At 44.9% G+C, this 16,630-nt stretch overlaps 1 protein-coding gene across 2 annotated transcripts in view; it reads left to right on the top strand.

Annotated features, from left to right (window-relative positions):
* The window catches only part of ERI3 (ERI1 exoribonuclease family member 3), a 196,160-nt gene extending 180,712 nt beyond the window's left edge, over positions 1–15,448 (top strand). For both annotated transcript variants that reach the window (XM_083742554.1, XM_083742555.1), the window contains exon 8: positions 14,024–15,448. In XM_083742554.1, coding sequence (XP_083598680.1) covers positions 14,024–14,106 — 83 coding nt within the window. In that variant the 3' untranslated portion in view covers positions 14,107–15,448. The remainder of the gene's footprint in view (positions 1–14,023) is intronic.
* Positions 15,449–16,630: the final 1,182 nt, after the last annotated feature.

The raw sequence follows: 16,630 nt of genomic DNA, 5'->3' as shown, positions 1-16,630 counted from the left end.
TAGACAAGGGAAGTGGAAACAAGTTTACAGGCAACAACCATTTTGTGCCTTGTTACACCCTTGTGACTTCTTCCAGGTCCAAAAGGACCCACACATCAGTGATCGTGCCTAAAATGGTCACCATCTGTACTTGTTTTGCCTCTATACTTGGAATCCCTAGCAAGGCAGAGACTAGTCAACGTGTCTCTTCCTTCTCCCTTCAGCAGAGACTTAGGCTTCTCTTTTTTACTAGAGCCTGACTGTATGTCAGTATGGCAAAAGTGGTGAACAAGATTGTGAACTCCTAGCTGGGAACAATATTTTCCTGAAAGTATGGTAGATATGGTAGCAAATCCCTTTATTAGCCCGGTTTACCTCAGGAGGCCAAAATGCTTCTGAGCTCCTTGAGCAGCAGGATAAACATGAAACAACTACATAGAACAGTAGATCATTCAGGTGATGTGATGGCTGGTATTTACTTATACATCTGTTTTGAATGGCAACTGGATTTGAGCCTCACCAGCCTTCCACCTCATTGCATGCCAGGTTAATCGAGGCCACTAAATGGCAATCCAAACAATACTTTGGCCATTCTCCAAAAAAGTTGCCTTTCTTTGTCCTCAGTGAAGAGACCTTTGGCATGGTTGGCACAGGCCAGTTGGGAAACCCTCAGCCTAGATTCAAAGGAATTTACAAGTGATGAGGTCAGACCTCTGGCAAGGGCCAGGCCCCCCTCCACACCCACAAAGTGGGGAGGGAGACATTGAAAAGTGATGGCACCACCCACAACTGAGTTCAGCACCACCCACATTATGTGAGAAATTTAGCAGGCCGAGTGTCTTCCTCACTGAGCCTCAGGGATGATTTACACCAAACATTTCAGCTCATAGTAACCACTGGAAATGACTTTCTACTTCTAACTTTTGTACTGTACACTGCTATCCATCCCAAGCCTGTAGTATAGCATATGCTACCACAGGCTGAATTCAGCACAGATTAGGATTCTGGCAAGCCACCACTAACCTGTATTTAGAGTGGCTTGGATGGTGCCTTAAAACCTAAATTTAGCTCATTGTGTTGGATGCAGGCGAGATATAGATATAATATATATTTGCAGGGATAAAAGTGGTGAGCCATTAGGATGGTCTAGCCTTTTTCTGAGGCTGTAAATGAAGATGTGAATCACTGTCAGCCTCTTCATCTCTCAGCAGGGGGCAACTTGTTTAGCCCAGAGCTGGGCATGATTTCTACCTGCTCAAGGATTCCTTGTGTTCCCTTTGCATGCAGGACCATCCCATGTTCTCGAGCAAATTGGATATGTGACGGGCCCTCGGGTGGCTCCGTCTGCCCTTCCTCCTGACAGATGGGAGCCTGGCATTTGCACCTTGAAGCAGAGAGCATGTTCCCCCTTCTTTCTGCCCAGCAGAGCAAAGCTCTGCTTTTAAAAATGCTGTTATTCTGCTGCCAGCAATTACGGCTAATGGATGGAGAGGTTGCAGGATGCCGACACAGGGGGAAATGTCTCCATTGTAACCTGCTGCCCCTTCCCTGCACGCTTCCCCCATTTCAGTTCTCAGGCATGCTGGCCCTTGAGGGCAGGCCATTGTTTGGGGTCTTTATGTAAGTTGGAAAGGTGACATCCCATGGCAGGGGCCAGACAGGAAATGGAAATGAAGCATGTTGTGTATAGCAGACACAGATCCCTATATGGCCTGAGAACTTCTCACCTCCAGGCTGGGCCTTTTGAATGCCATTGACTACCATACGGGTGATTTGTGAATTGAAGTTTCTCATTTCAGGGGCTAATAATCCAAGATCAAGCCCTAGTAACTTGTGTCTCATTCCTAAACCTATCCTTCCACACAAAAACATGGACTCCTGTGTATGAGGGGAGTCTCACCTTTAGGCAACAGGTTAGGATAAATTGTTATTCATTGAAGCATCAAAGCCCACCCCCCACTCTATGTCCCAAATCCCCGCCTTCAAACAATGAGTGGTTTATCCAGTGGCCGGTTGGGAAAAGTGCTAGGATGAAGTCAATATAAAACTAATTTTCTTTTCTTTGCGAAGAAATGAGGTGTGTGGCAGTAATGTAATTGCAGATAATGAGGTAAGTTATTCTTAATGTTCTGTCCATCTGCTGTCAGCACTATCTGAGATACCTGCCAGCAGTCCCAGGGACCTTCCCACTGGGGCCATATTGAAGGTAGGAGGGAGGAGAGAGAGAACACCCCAATTTAATTCTCACTTCTGGTTCGTTGTTGTCATTCTGTATTCTGGTGGCATTGCGACTGTCTTGTGGGCTTGGAAGGAATTTCATATTCCATTAGTCCATTAACTTCATCTTTTTAATTCAGCAAGTGCTATTTCAACTAAACATGCTATTCTACTGTGGAACTCATAGCCACAGATTTCTGTTGTGTGTGTAAACACATAAAGAACTTGCATAGATAATACACATGCAGCGGCTGCATCTAGTTGGTGGCTGAGGCTTTGAGAGCTAAGTGTGGTGTAATTTGGTCTGATTCATGCAAAGAAGCTGTCACACACAGTAGTGACTATTTAAAAAGTACTACAGTGTGGCTGTTCCATGTAGCAAGCAGTTTCATTTCCCTCAAAGAGGTTTGTGATTAAAAGTGACAGGTCTACGTGACAATCAGCTTCACAGGAATGGTTTCTAAGATGCCCTGTTTTATGACTCAGGTTCCTCGCCTGTTTCTATGGCCATATTATGTCTTTTTTATACTGAGTCAGAGCACTGATCCACCTGGGCCAGTGCTGCCTGCTCCAATTGGCAGCAACAGTTACCTGTGTTTTAGGAAGTGGCCTTTCCTAGTCCAGTTTACCTGTGAACCCTTTAACTAGAGATGCTAGGAACTGAACCCTTCAGCATGTGCTTAAGCACTGAGCCATGATTCCATCCCCCCAAAAAACACATTAATTGATCAGCAGTTTATGCTCAGGCTAACTCTGTTAGATGTTCCTCACAGAGTACACAGCGATTGGATGAAGTCAGCATTAGGACTTCATTCTTTATGCGCCAGTATGAGAAACTGACCTTTGCAGTTATATGGAAACAAGTGTGGGCTTGAACTATTTGAGCAGTGAAATTTCCCAAACAGGGAATAAAGGAGGGTGCAAAGGATTGTGAAGTATGGGTGAAACAATGAGAGCTATAGAGAAATTAAGTATTTGCTTTGGATCATACTTGAAACTATAGTATGTTGAGATTAGTATTTGGTTCTAACAAGCTTATTCCATATGCTCATTATCCCATCATCCTTAATAAATCCCCCCTTTTAAAATTTACAGAACTTGGACACAAATAGGGCAAACAGGTTAGATAAACTGGCTGACTTCAAGGGGTTCTGAGCCTATGGTGGCAACAACCCCTTCTCAGCTTCCTATATTTTGAAAGGGCACTGGGATTGAAACTGGCGCTGTTGTGATCCCCTGTGACTAAAGACAAGGCTGATTAAAAGGCTGAGAATTTATTTGTGGACAGGCAGCAATGTCGTGGTTTTTCTTGAGGCAGCAAAGGGAGCTCACTTGAGTTAGTTTTGCATCTGACCTGGAACTTGAACCAGTAGGGTGCCCTTGGTTAGAAATGATGCAAATATGACACATTAGAATTCAAATAGAGTTTCTTAATCTGCTATATTTTATTCTGATTGCAGGTTTTGCAAAATACTATTTTTAAAAAAGTAGTAGAGAAAATTATAGGGAAAATACCACAAGGAGATGATATTATCCAAACTATATCCTGCTTCAACATTCCCTTGCCCTGGCTGCCTTTTAAATCACAATACATCAAACTTATCAGAAATGTGACAAATTCAATGTTGTCTAACAAAAATGTATTTAAAAACCAAGTACAATTCTGTGAGGAGTGTGCATTTACAGGAAAGACAGAAATATGTGTCCTGGGACAATGAGGAACCTCTCTGAAATGAAATGTGGCAAAACTGTTAGTGTGGATCCTGCCTAAGTTCCCCAGCTTTTGCAAAACTGATAGGGTCGTTTTGAGAATAACTGAAGCAATATGTATTGAAAAACATTATGCATGCTAAAGCTTAAACTAGTACCTTACATTTGCACATTCATGCATCCTGTTTTATTTTTCAGAGGGACATATTAGCATGCAGGACAGCAGCCTAAAATTACTACATTTGTGGTTAATAATAAAGGATCAGAAAGCAGAGAGGATATTGGGGTGGGGAGAAGGAGACGAGTGTTTCCCATGAGACCAGTCTTTTTTTACTTCATGCAGCTTTGTGTCCCCATTGACACAGGTGCATTTTTGTGATTTTGTTCGTTTGTGAATAATGAGGACTAGAAACATGTTGCTTTAAACACTTCTATTTTTATTCTTGTATTCCTGCATTTTTGTTCTTGTATTTTTATTCTTGTTGCTTTCTGTTTTGTATTCAGTATAAGATGTCAAAAAGTGGAACCAAATCAGACACAACCAAATAATATCTAACATCATTAATATGGCTTGAAGGAAGCTTGTGTTCATGCAGTTGTGAAGAATCCCAGGACTGTCTATCTGTGATAAAGGGCCGGGGCAGTCGTGACAGTTTTAGACCTCCTAACTACTGTTTCTTTTTCTACAAGGAAGTGAAATAATAGAAATCAGTTGTGCTTGCTTCTGAGTAAATGAGTGTAGGTGAAGCTGAGGCATATGCTGTCTTTCATTGGTCCATCTTGGGGGGAGAAGCTCCTGAACCTTGAAGAACCTGCCTCAGCCTACAAGAGGCATTGGTCTAAGAAAAATACACTCTGCCCTAACTTGCCTTTCATTTTTGCCCTGGAAGTCTGCAGATCAGTTGCCAGTGGATGCTGAAAAGGCTTTATATCAGGAGATAATGCTCGACTAGATCCAGAAAGCGCTTGTCTTTCCTGTTGTATCACTCTGACCTGTGATACATTAGGGATGCTCTTGAGAAAAACCTGAGAGAAAGCTGGCCCATGGAAGGGGTGAAGGGGCTGAGACCAATGTGAGTGAGGCACAAGTGCAAGCCACCCATGGACAGTGGGGGGCATCTTGGTGCTCTCTCAACAATACAGCCATCATCTGGCAGCTCATCGGTCACAGAGTGATGGATTTCAGTCTGGCGCTGGTTGTTAGCAAACTGGCAGGCAGCAAGGTTAGGACTTACAGGTATGATGGCAAGACAGAAAACATCCTTATTTCCAGTTGCGTTGGCAGAGTTGTGAGATACTGTGACAGTGGGTGACGGCGCACAGGTTGTTTGAGCAGACTCTTTCGTTGGGTAACAAAGGCAAGTAAAGGGAAGCCAGAAGCAAGGCAGGCAGCCCAATGAACGTCCTCCCCCACCCCCCAGTGCCGAGAGCTGTTGTACAAAGAGAGCAGCGATATTATTCATTAACAGGAATCTGCCATTCCAGCAGTGACAAATGGCCTCTCGCTGCCTCTGCATCAGCTCCTGTACAGACCATAAAGCATGGGGACAGCTTAAATATGGACCTGCTCAGCGCAGGCCATTGGGTGATCCGTCTTGGTGGCTATAATGCAGGTGCAGCCAGCTTCACTCCAAATGAGCACATTTCCCAAGGCCGGGCGCAGAGACCAGTTAGTTCCAGCATCTCATTGGGATTTCATGAGGGACTCTTTCAGCATCTCTAGCCTCGCTGTCCCTACTGTGCAGGGTCATCTGTTGCACACACTTCACATTTGGGTCTGTGTCTGCATCTGCTGGGGCCAGAATTTAAACTCTCATTTACACAAGGGCAGGGAAGGCTTTAGCCTTTTGGCCATGTAAACTATAAAGTTGTTGCCCTGTCCCCATGCTTGGCCAACTCATCTTTTTGTTTTTCACACACAGCCCAGAGGTCCACCTTTTCTGAAATTCTAGGAGTGTCTCTCATTTCCCCCTCTTACTTTTCCTCGGGGGCTGGGACCTAATCAGCTCTTAAGATCACCAGATTTTGTTTGCTTTTTCCTTAGCAGAGCTTTGGTCCTTCTTTGGGGGCTGCCACCAGTGCTATGCTACCGTTTGCAAACATTTTTCTTTTTGGAGGGGTGCAGATGGGAGGATTCACTGCGTTCAAATGGGGAACTGGGTTGCCTAAAACAAATGGTCCACTTTGAGAGACAGCACCACACTCTAGGCAGAGTAACCCTGGGTTGACCCCATCCATACGCACCCCTAAATCAATTGCATCTTATTATTACAATATCAATATACAATATTCCAACAATAACAACATTGATTTTCCAGCCAGAGGCTGCACCTCAGCCTGTTTTAAAGAGGAGGGAGTAAATAGCAGCCCTCATTAAAAATCTATAGATTGCCCCCTCCCACCAGCCTCCTTCCCCTCCCAAAAAGAGAAAAAGCAGTTTATATTCATTAGAGCTATTGAATATAAAGTAATATGTTTGTGTTGGACATTGGGGTAATGTGATAATCTGTCCGCATATCAGAGAGAAATCCACTTAGCAGCGCTGTCAGCTTGACAAGAAAAATGGGCCCATAAAGCTGGCAAATACATTGCGGGGAAAGAGCTAAGCATGTGCGTTTTGTGTGTTTGGGAGCCATTCTGTGCCAGTGGGCAGGCCTACAAAGGGAGCATTTGTCAGTTCCGTACAAACGTGTGGCCTTCTCAGCTGGGGAGGTGGGATGGTTGGACATTTAGGAGTGAAGGTGCTCAGTTGTGTAGGTCTCTGTCTTTATGGTTGTGGATGTTCCCCACTGCAGGCCTTTCTTTTTATGGCTCTTACACAGATTCAGCTAAGATTGTTGTAGTGCCAGGATGGCCTCTCCCTGCCTTCTGCTTAAAACAACCAGGTTCACCCACCTCGTGCAAATGCAGCAAGGAATCATTGCAGTGGAAGAAAAGGTAGCAATATTGGCGGAGGGTGAGCAGTTCCAGTATCAATCAGATGGCTCCGAATTGTTCACTTCTCTATCAAGACAAGGTAGCTTGGGTGTGAGTCCAGAGGTTTGGTTTCATTTTGTGCAATCTGATATATTTTTTCCAATCTGGCACTGTGTGACTCTCTCAGGGTGTTGGATGGTAGTGGAAGAATTCATCACTGGTCCAACTTAGTTGTGGAAGGAATATAGTATAGGATACAGTGAAATGCAAAGGATATCTTTTTAGGAGAACTTTCTTAAAGTCTTTAATTAGTTTGCAAGGAAGTATTAAAAGTACAGGAAAGAGGAATGTTCAGAAACCCTTCAACCCACCATGCAAAGGATGAGCACAAGCAACAAAGTCATTCAAATTGGGGTGAGACAATATACCCTGCAAGAGCAAACTGAACCAGGTCTGGCTATAGTGCAGGGATTGCACAGCTAGACACAAGAGGGTCAAATTGTGTGGCTTTCCCTGCATTGAAGAGCTGGTCCAAATGTGGACAGCCTGGCATCTGTGTCTACCCTTGAAATGGATTGAGTGTCAGCAAAGCCTCCTATTCTTAGTTGCCATTTTTGTAGAAAATACTCTTTCAAGGTAACAACGAGGAGATTTAGGAGATTTCATATGGCTAATAATTCCCCAAACAGCCATCTGACGGTGTTGTTTTAAAAGCCGCTTAGTTTTTTGCTTTGGAGTTTATGAAAATCTCCCGCACTAATATCCCGGGAGCCAGCCTATAATTGTGTTATTAAATCAATCGGAGCGGATTACATTGTAAAATCAATAAGCGGCTGTAATTGCATATTAGAAAGTTGTTCGGCTGTTGTTGATTTTTTTGTACACGGATAATTGTAATAAGCGTGTTTACCTTCGTGCTGATTTGAAGTCAGTCTTGCTAAATGACTTGTGGCAAGTGAGCTTTGCAATGGCTTGTTAGGAGCCACCTGTACCAAGTGTCTGAAACACACCTGGCATAGTCTGGTTTAAGATAGAGGGGCACAAAAGAGTGTCCCGGGTGGGAGGGCTGGCAGCTTGGCTTTCTTTGCACTAACACAACAAATGGGACAGGATGTGGTCATAGCCAGAGTAAATTTGCCCAGAAAGAATAGCCCACAGATGGCAAGAAACTGAGAACAGTCACACTGGGTCATGCAATTGGCTTAGTATCCTGAATCTTCCTGCAATGGAAATTTATTTCACATGTGTGTTATGTAGTAGATTCTCACTTGACCTGTTGCTCCCAGGCAAATTTGTGAATTGCCTACATTGAAAACTTTTTTAATGGGAGATGTAGGGCAATATGAAAGCTCTGACTGTAGCATTCAATCTGTGATGACTGTTTCACACATGCAAGTTGCAATATGATGTCAGAAATCAAAGAACTTGATGTGTGAGTATTCAGATTAATTCTGGATCTTTTAGTAGAAATGCGTAGCAGAACATTACCCACATTAGGGTACTTCCAGTTGATCACTTCTAGCTACTGGAGACCTAATATAATCTGTATGGAGATTTGTCTATTGCCCATCTTTGGTGATCTCATTCAGACTGCCACTTGTACTGGGATGCTATGTATAATAATTACTATAGTAAATAGGGTAATGTATTCCAGGTGTTTAGAACTCTTCCTGTACAGTATCTCAATAATCTTTACAACAGCCCTATGAATTAGACCAGTATAGTTATCACCATATTGCAGAAGAGGGTTTGCAGCTAAGATAAGAGAATCTTAAGGCAGACTTCCTCTGCCTTGGATCCTCAGGTGTTTTCTCCTGCCTTGGGTGCTCAGGTATTGGATGACAACCCCCAGTTTGGACAATGGTCGGGTGGTGGGGATCAAAGTTCAACATTTGATGTAGAAAGGTCAGTATGGATTCAGTCAAGGGGCATACAGAGAGAGAAGACAATATAAACCGAAGATGGTCCACAGGGGAGCAACCAAAACAGTGAGCTTTGGAAGCAAGAATCCCCCTCCCCAGATGTTTTCATTGTGTGTACCCACTGAGGAAATTACGAGTGGCTGAGCAGGTAGGTCAGTTTAGGCCAACTATAGAGGTTAATGAAAGAACATCTGGAAAGATAGCCTGCAGTATCCCCTTCAACAGGCACTAGGGGCATGAAAGAGCAGGTTCCAGAGGGTGTATGAAAGAGGAAGTCCCACTGTAGACAAGCAATAGGCTTGAGACTCTTGATGTTTCTATCTAATCAGATAAGGAGATCTCTCAAGAGAAGATGGAACATACGGAGTTTACAGAACCAGGTCTATGTTTCTGTTCCACTAAGTCATAGTGGTTCCTCAGTTTTGCCTATAATTGTAAACCAAGTTTTTACCAGGGTCCATTGTTTAAGGGTTTTTTGCCCCTTTAAAAATCTTTTCACATATCAAGAGAAACCATTGGTGGTGGTCTGCTTTCCCCCATAGATTCCAAGAATATGAACCCCTCAGAGATACCCTCCGCAATTCCTGACAACACAGGTTTCTTTAGCTGGAAATCAATGAGATGTTTTCAAGGGCAGAGAAGAATCAGAGCTCTTCAGGTAGAAAAACATACTGCAAGAATGTTGAACATCACCACGGATTTGACGAGCCATTAGACTTTGTACAAGGCAGAGAAGTTATGGGACTAATGTCCAGCAGATAATCAGACATTTTGTACATCTAGAAGTGGATCTATTTGCTTTGTATTTCAGCCATTGAGACTTTGCCCGATAGCTGTACTAGGAAGCAGCTAATGCTCAGGTGTGCACATGGCCAAACTTCTATCTTTATGCCCTTCCTTCTGATTGAAGATCAGTAAGTTTGGTGAAAGTGATACTAGTATTGACTTGTTGCAGATATGGCCAATCCCTGTTTTGAATGTGTTCTGGCTGAGCGTGGGTGAGACGTGAAGCTGGTGGATGTTCCCCCACCCAATTCTTTTTGGGGTGTGCCTCAAACTCATAAACAGAGCAAATTAAGTGTTGAGGAGGCCAAAAATAGCCTACAGCTTCAGCTATTTGACTACTTGCAGCTACACACCACATAACATGTTCCATTGCAATCTATCTTACTCTCCAGGGTACTCTTACAGAAGGGTATCTTAGCTCTTCTGACTTTTTTCTGCAATCCTATCCCCACTTACCTAGATGTAAGCCTCACTGAATTCAATAGGACTTACTCCTGAGTAGACATGGTAAGGGTTGCATTGCAAATGGGCAAGCTCTGCTCATTATATAAGATCCCTTGCCCCCCTCCCATTTCTGTGGTGATCCTGCTGCTTCTTTGCAGCTGTTACCAATCTGACTAATTTATGCACCTTGGTGTATGCCGATTTCCATTTTTTTTAACACAGAATTTTCATCTTCTAGTTGCTTTTGATAAAAAAATTATTGGTTTTGTTAGCCTAGCTGTGTAAACTCCCAACGCAGTTGAACGGTAGAATGCCATCTGTTTCCCCCCAGTTGTGCTACCAGCATTCAATAGGTTAAGCAGGGGGAAGGTAGATGGGGGGCTGTTTCGTGTATCTGTTGACACCCTCCCCAAATACTCAAGCTCCTGCACTTTGGGGCCAAGACAGGTTGGGTGGCAGCTTCCTGCTCCATTCGGCCCCTGGCGTTCATTCCTCAGTCGGTGTGCCTGTCTCCTAGACAGTGAAATATGGCCACAATTAGCCCGGATACAGTTCAATTATGATAAACAGCGCTTGCACCCTTTAAGCCGTGATTAAAAGGCCTCCCCCCTTTGATAGAGAGACCTAATTTCACATTATTATCGCTGCCGCTTGATTATAAAGCACTCCCTGGATTTACAGTTAAGAGACGGATGTGGAGGCGCTGCTTTATCATTTACACATCAGTAATGATGCAGCTGTCCTTCTGCCACAACATCCATTTACTAGCAGGGGTGTGGGTGGGTGTTCTGCTTCCCTCCCCCCGTCAGAGTGGCAGCGCCACCCCATGTCATCCAGGCCCTGCCTGCCACATGCAAGTGGGCAAAGTCACCCTTACGGTAACAGCGTGATGAATGGGCGCACACTAATGAAATGGAGACATCAAGGCGTGGGGCGAGGAAGAAAGAGTGCTGATGGGAGGCAGCGGAGCTGTCCCGAGTCGGAGGGGAGCGGGAAGAAGGATCGCCTCGCCACCGTGTGCTGTCAAGGGAGAAATTACACATTTACTCTTGCTTTTTCTTAAGGAGACGGCCACCATAGATCAAAACATGGATTTACAAGCCAATTTTCAACATGAAATATAGACACCAGGAATCAATTTAAGGCTTGCTTCTATTTTAGCAAACTCTGCTTGCGTTTAGTCCCAGGTAAATAATGCCAGCCAGCCCAACCCTGCTTCCCTGTTAGTTCAGAAGAGAATGGAGCTTGCTCCACTTACCGGTCCATCCTTCTGTCATCCTTCCAATATAAAAGATGAGGAAAGGTGCAAGAGCTGGACTGGAACTAGTGGGGACCTGTGATGAAAGTCCACACCAAAAGTGTGCAGGAAACCTACGTTTATAGCTGTTGCCCTAATCAAGGCTTTTTATTTAGTGTGTAGTGCAGTACAGAACCTAGAATCTAGAAAATCTGAAATGCAACTTTAAAAGCATGTTTCTATCCCTCATTGTTTGTTTTTGAAAAGAAAGAAATGCGAGCAGTTTCTGATAATGCTTCAGGATGAAAAAATAGATGAGTGGTGTTGCCAGGAGTTTTATCTTTTATTTCAAACATTTAGAGAATGTGAGGGGGAATTTCCCCTTCACAGCTTCCTTTCATGTCTCCAAACCCCTGCCCCCTTTGTTTTGTCAAAAAACCAAAAACAAATTATGTTGATTTGCAATTTTTCATTTTGTATAAATAAAGGGCATTTTGCAGGGAAATTTGCTTAAATCATCATCAAAATCTTTTGCACACCTAATTCAAGATATCTTGGTAGAACAGTAACACAGCTGAGTCCATGGAGCTGAGCCCTTTTCTTCGTCTTTACTATATTGATGGAGTCGCTCTAATGCTGGGACTGCCAACCCGGCCCCTGTGGGCCCCACAGCACCCACAAAGCCTTCCTTCTCCCTCCCCAATGCCCGATGCCTGCAGGTGGTGGGGCTGGTGACCCCCGTGAATATTTGTTTTATTTAGGTTGGGCGGGGATTGAAATGGTAGGCACTCTCTTTGCTTGTGGATAGCCTTTTCTGAATGGGTGGGTGGGTGGATTGCTCAAGCATGCTCTGTGTGTGACTGAGAAAGGTGCAGTTGGGGAGAGGTGTATGTGGGGGGGAGATGGGAGTATATATGAATGTGGTGAGGGAGAGAAGGAAAGATGCATTTGGGCTGAGAGATGGGGAAAGATGGGCTTGCAATGTGGATGTAGTGAATGGGGGATGTGTGCATGTCTGTATGTGTATGGTGAATGTGTGCATGTGATGCGTGTGCAAGAGTGTGTTGTGGCCACCCTGTATATTTTTCCTGGTACTGGGGAATGCTCCCTATTGTTATTAGACAGCAACAGTATCACAGAGAGGGGGTCAATATCAGAACCAGCAGGACATAGCTCACTTCCCATGGAAAACTTGAGGTTGTCTTGGGGGTGGGGGAAAGCAGCAATAACTATGCTCTAGTTTTGTGTTAGGCCATGCTCCCATGGCAGCCATTTTGTGGCTGGCACCCATAGCACTTCCTCAGAATTTGAAATGTGGACATTTTGCCCACCAGGCCCTTGTCTAAAGAGTGTTATTAGATCCCTCCACAGGTTTAGTGTTATTATAGTGGAGCGCAACCATTGTATGGTTTGTTCTCTTTCTTTTGTGGTCAATCTGGCATTTAGGACTAGCAACTAAGATATGCATGCTCCAACGCTAGAAATCAGCAGGGCCACCCGGTGTTACAGAATGTGTTTTCCCCCAATAGGATGTGTCCCTGCTCACAAAACTAAAATTTTTCAATTTTCAAGTGGTCAATATAACTCCCAAAGCTGTACAGTCATACAAAACTGCTCCTTGTTCATTTCTCTTTGAAGTGAGAAATTCCAAACTTCTATTTAACTATATTTCTAATGTTATAAAACAAATTAAATAATACAAACCAGCAATGTATGCTTTGTGTTCTCATATTATCTGTATGTATTTTTATGAGATATGAAATGAAAAATCTCCTAAAATACTAAATTGAGGCTAGACCTAGCCTCAATTATATCATATCAGGATTACCACATGCCATATTATTCCTGTTTCGAAGAGGAAGTAGTTGTTCCACTTGAATTGATACAAAAATGAGTAGCTGGTATATTGCAGCCTTGCTCTAAAGCAGTGGTCTTCCATTTTTCAAAAGCTGGGACCTACTGGAAACTCCCAGAGCTTATGCATGTGGGTGGGGGCACAGCCAAGCAGTAAAAGGATGCAGTCTAGGCTAGTTGGAGGAGGGCTGTAAAACTGAATTAAACCATACCCCACTTTATTGGAAATGGCAGAATGCACCGTGAAGATCTACTTGCCACAGTCAGGAAGCTTAAGTAGGGCTGAAACAAAGGGCTCGTCCACACTTCAGCTTTCCAAGAGGCTTTCTGCTTGTCCCATGCTTTTTAGGCACAGCTCTGAGCAGCTTTCCATTTGCCTTGCCTCTTTCCCCAGGAAAACCCACTCTTTACCTCTGAATCAGAGCAAACATCAACATGCCAAAATCCTGACTGGCATTTGCTCCGATTCAGTGGTAAAGAGCGGGTTTTCCCAGGGGAAAGTGGTGGGACAAGCAGAAGTGTGGACGAGCCCAGAGACAAGAAGCACATTCCATGCTGCCAGTACTACCACAGCACATTTAGGGTGTGCATGAATCATAGAGGTGTTTGCATGCATGCATGCTTATGGGCACATATGTCTGCGAAAGGTCAGCATTTATGTGTGGATTGTTGTATGCCTATGAGCAGTGGGTTTTTTCCTGGGGGTACTCAAGGATACCCAATACTGGCAGCTTTTTTTCTAGAAGCAAAGCACTGCCTATAAGTATGGGGTATGTGTGTGATCCTTTTTTCCAAGCATTTTTGTACCTGTCCAATTCAACATGGTTTTATTTATGTTTTAATATTCTGTAAACCGCTTTGAGATTTTTCTTTAAAATATGAAATGGTATAGAAATGAAATAAATAAGAAGAAGAATAACATGACTGTTCTCACGCCCTTTCTTCCTCTGACCGGCAGATGACTGCAAGAACATTGCCAACATCATGAAGACACTGGCTCACAGAGGGTTCATCTTCAAGCAGACCTCCAAGCCCTTTTGATCTCTGGGGCCGGCCAGACAGGGCTGCATGCGGCCGGCTCCTGCTACCTGGGCGTGATGGGCTGGAGCATTCGAACGACAGAAAGAGGACAGAGGAACGAGCAACCCCACGACTCCGTCAGTTTTGCTGTTCTGCCAGTAGAGGCTGTATATATGGAACTGGAATCTCTGTGTAGGCCTGACGTGACTCCCTCTCTGGGGCCGGCTGCCTGCCCAGCCTGGCCCAGCCTGCAGCCCCCTAGGGCGCTTGCTCCACATGGTTAGAGACGTAGATTGTTTTCCCTTTTGTTGGCTTCCGATTTCCATTGGCATCTTTCTCTCTCTCTCTGCTCATATTTGCGCCTGTAGCAAGACCGTGGCGCCATGTTTGGGGCACTCGCCCTTATTACTTTGAGTCCAATATCGCAACAACCGCGGTCAAGCCCCCCTCCCCTTTTCCTGTGTGAATCTGTTACTGTGTCTCCTGCGTGTCAGCTAAATATTGACTGAGCAGCATCCAGACAGCCCCCCCTCCCCCTTCGGCAGGCTTCTTCCCTCCTTCCCTTCTGTTTTGAATAAACACTAACCCTCTGATTCCTTCTGTATGTGATCTGAGGAAGCTCGGCTCTTTCTGTTCAAGGTAAAGTGCCTGTATTCCCTGCCCACCAAGAGCCACCTATCTCCCTGGGGCTCCATTCAGCAGGGGTTATCGTAGGCAGGAGCATCCTGGCTGATGCTCATCGCCATGTCCTGCATTTCTTGAACCCTGTGATCCCTTGCTCATGCCTCCTCCGAACATGGGGAACCCTACTGTGCATCCACCCTGCACTTGCGCATGGCCCCCCTATGGAGCATGCAGTCCATTGCAGGCAGTGGACGTGCCCATTACTGCTAGCCCAGCAGGGGGCTGTGTTCCCATTACCCAGCAGGGATCTGCAAATTGACTGACATCTCTGTTACTGCCCCTTTGCTCACCTGACTTCCTTCTCCTCCTACAACGGCTGCAACTGACTTGTTGCTTTGAGAGGTGTGGCCTATTCTTCCTATCCTATTCCCATCACCTTGGTCCAGTATGGGAAGACGGAAATAAAGAATGAATCGCCCTCTCCCAGCTCAGTATTTTCCTGAAACCTTCTGCCCTAGCTTTTGCTGAATGGATCCCCAGATGGATAGGCTCCAGCTGCCACCTACCTGGGAGCCACACCAAGAGTCAGGCTGTGAGCTGATACAGGCACTGGGCCTTACCGGTAAATAATGCATGGTGTGTGGATGTTCCAGCTGAACCCAACCTGACCTCCTCATTGGCTCGTTATTCCCATCCTTGCTGTAAATGTGCCACATGAATAAAGTTTGGGGGAAAGGAACCTGGCTCCTTTGGCTCCTTGTATGCTGTAAGGGAGTGGGGCCGGGGGGAGGCTTTATCTGAAATATGCTGCTAAGTAAACTCCTTTTCCCAATACCTCTTCAACTGCCCATGTAATCTGGCAGTAACTGCACAGATGTTTCTCCCATCCTTAAATGGATTTGCGTTCTGGGATTGTTTTGTGACACAAGTATCATGTACCTTCATGAGAGAAAATCACCCACATATTCCCCATCTGTAGCCAAAACAAAAGCTGCTTCCTTATTAGTTCTTCCCCAGGAAAGTATCTTGAGAATAGGTCATACTTTCCTTCACAATAGTTAGCCTCCTGCCCTGTGCTCTACACCGGGTGGGAAACCTCCAGCCCACAGCCCTAATCAGGCCTCAGGGGCCATTTTGTCCAAGTCACACTCACCTGCCTCACACCTGACATACAGTGGTGCCTCGCTAGACGAAAAGAATTCGTTCCGCGATTCTCTTCGTCTAGCAGTTTTTTCGTCTTGCGAAGCAAGCCCATTGACAGCTTAGCGGATTAGTGCTAGAGCTGTCAAGCGGCTTCCAGCGATCAGCTGTTAAGCGGCTTATCAGCGGAACAGCTGATTAGCGGCTTAGGAAAAGGGCAAAGAAAGCAAAAAAAAAACCGCCGGGGGACACAAGATTTTTTCGTCTTGTGAAGCAACCCCATAGGGAAATTCGTTTTGCGAAGCGCCTCCAAAACGGAAAACCCTTTCGTCTAGCGGGTTTTTCGTCTTGTGAGGCATTCGTCTTGCGGGGCACCACTGTAATGTGATGTCAGGCAAAAATACAGCTGCAAAGGAAGAAGCAGGAACCTTAAAGTTTGATCCTGCTTCTTCCTTAGCAAGTGGAACTTGTATTTGACACCTTTTAGATTTGGAGCTCCCAGGTAGAGCTGAGTTTTGCTGAAAGTGGTATTTGCACCCACTGCCAATCTGTGGGCACCATTAAAATGTTTTCATACCATCTGTTTAACATTACTGAAGGGCCCCTCAATGAAAGGAGGACCCTGAAGAAGCCAAATATTTACATCTTATCACCTCAGCTCATTGCATCCTCAAGGATGCTTAGCACACAAAGTTCATAGGCTGCTTGGGCCACAGGAGAACACTTTGGCTCATGCAGCCTCCCCAATCTGCAGGTAGAAGTGGTGCTCACAGAGGGCAAT

The sequence above is a fragment of the Podarcis gaigeae genome (genome assembly GCF_964106915.1).
Source record: "Podarcis gaigeae genome assembly, chromosome: 6".
Taxonomy (NCBI): Eukaryota; Metazoa; Chordata; class Lepidosauria; order Squamata; family Lacertidae; genus Podarcis; species Podarcis gaigeae.
This window is presented reverse-complemented; position numbering and strand designations above follow the sequence as displayed.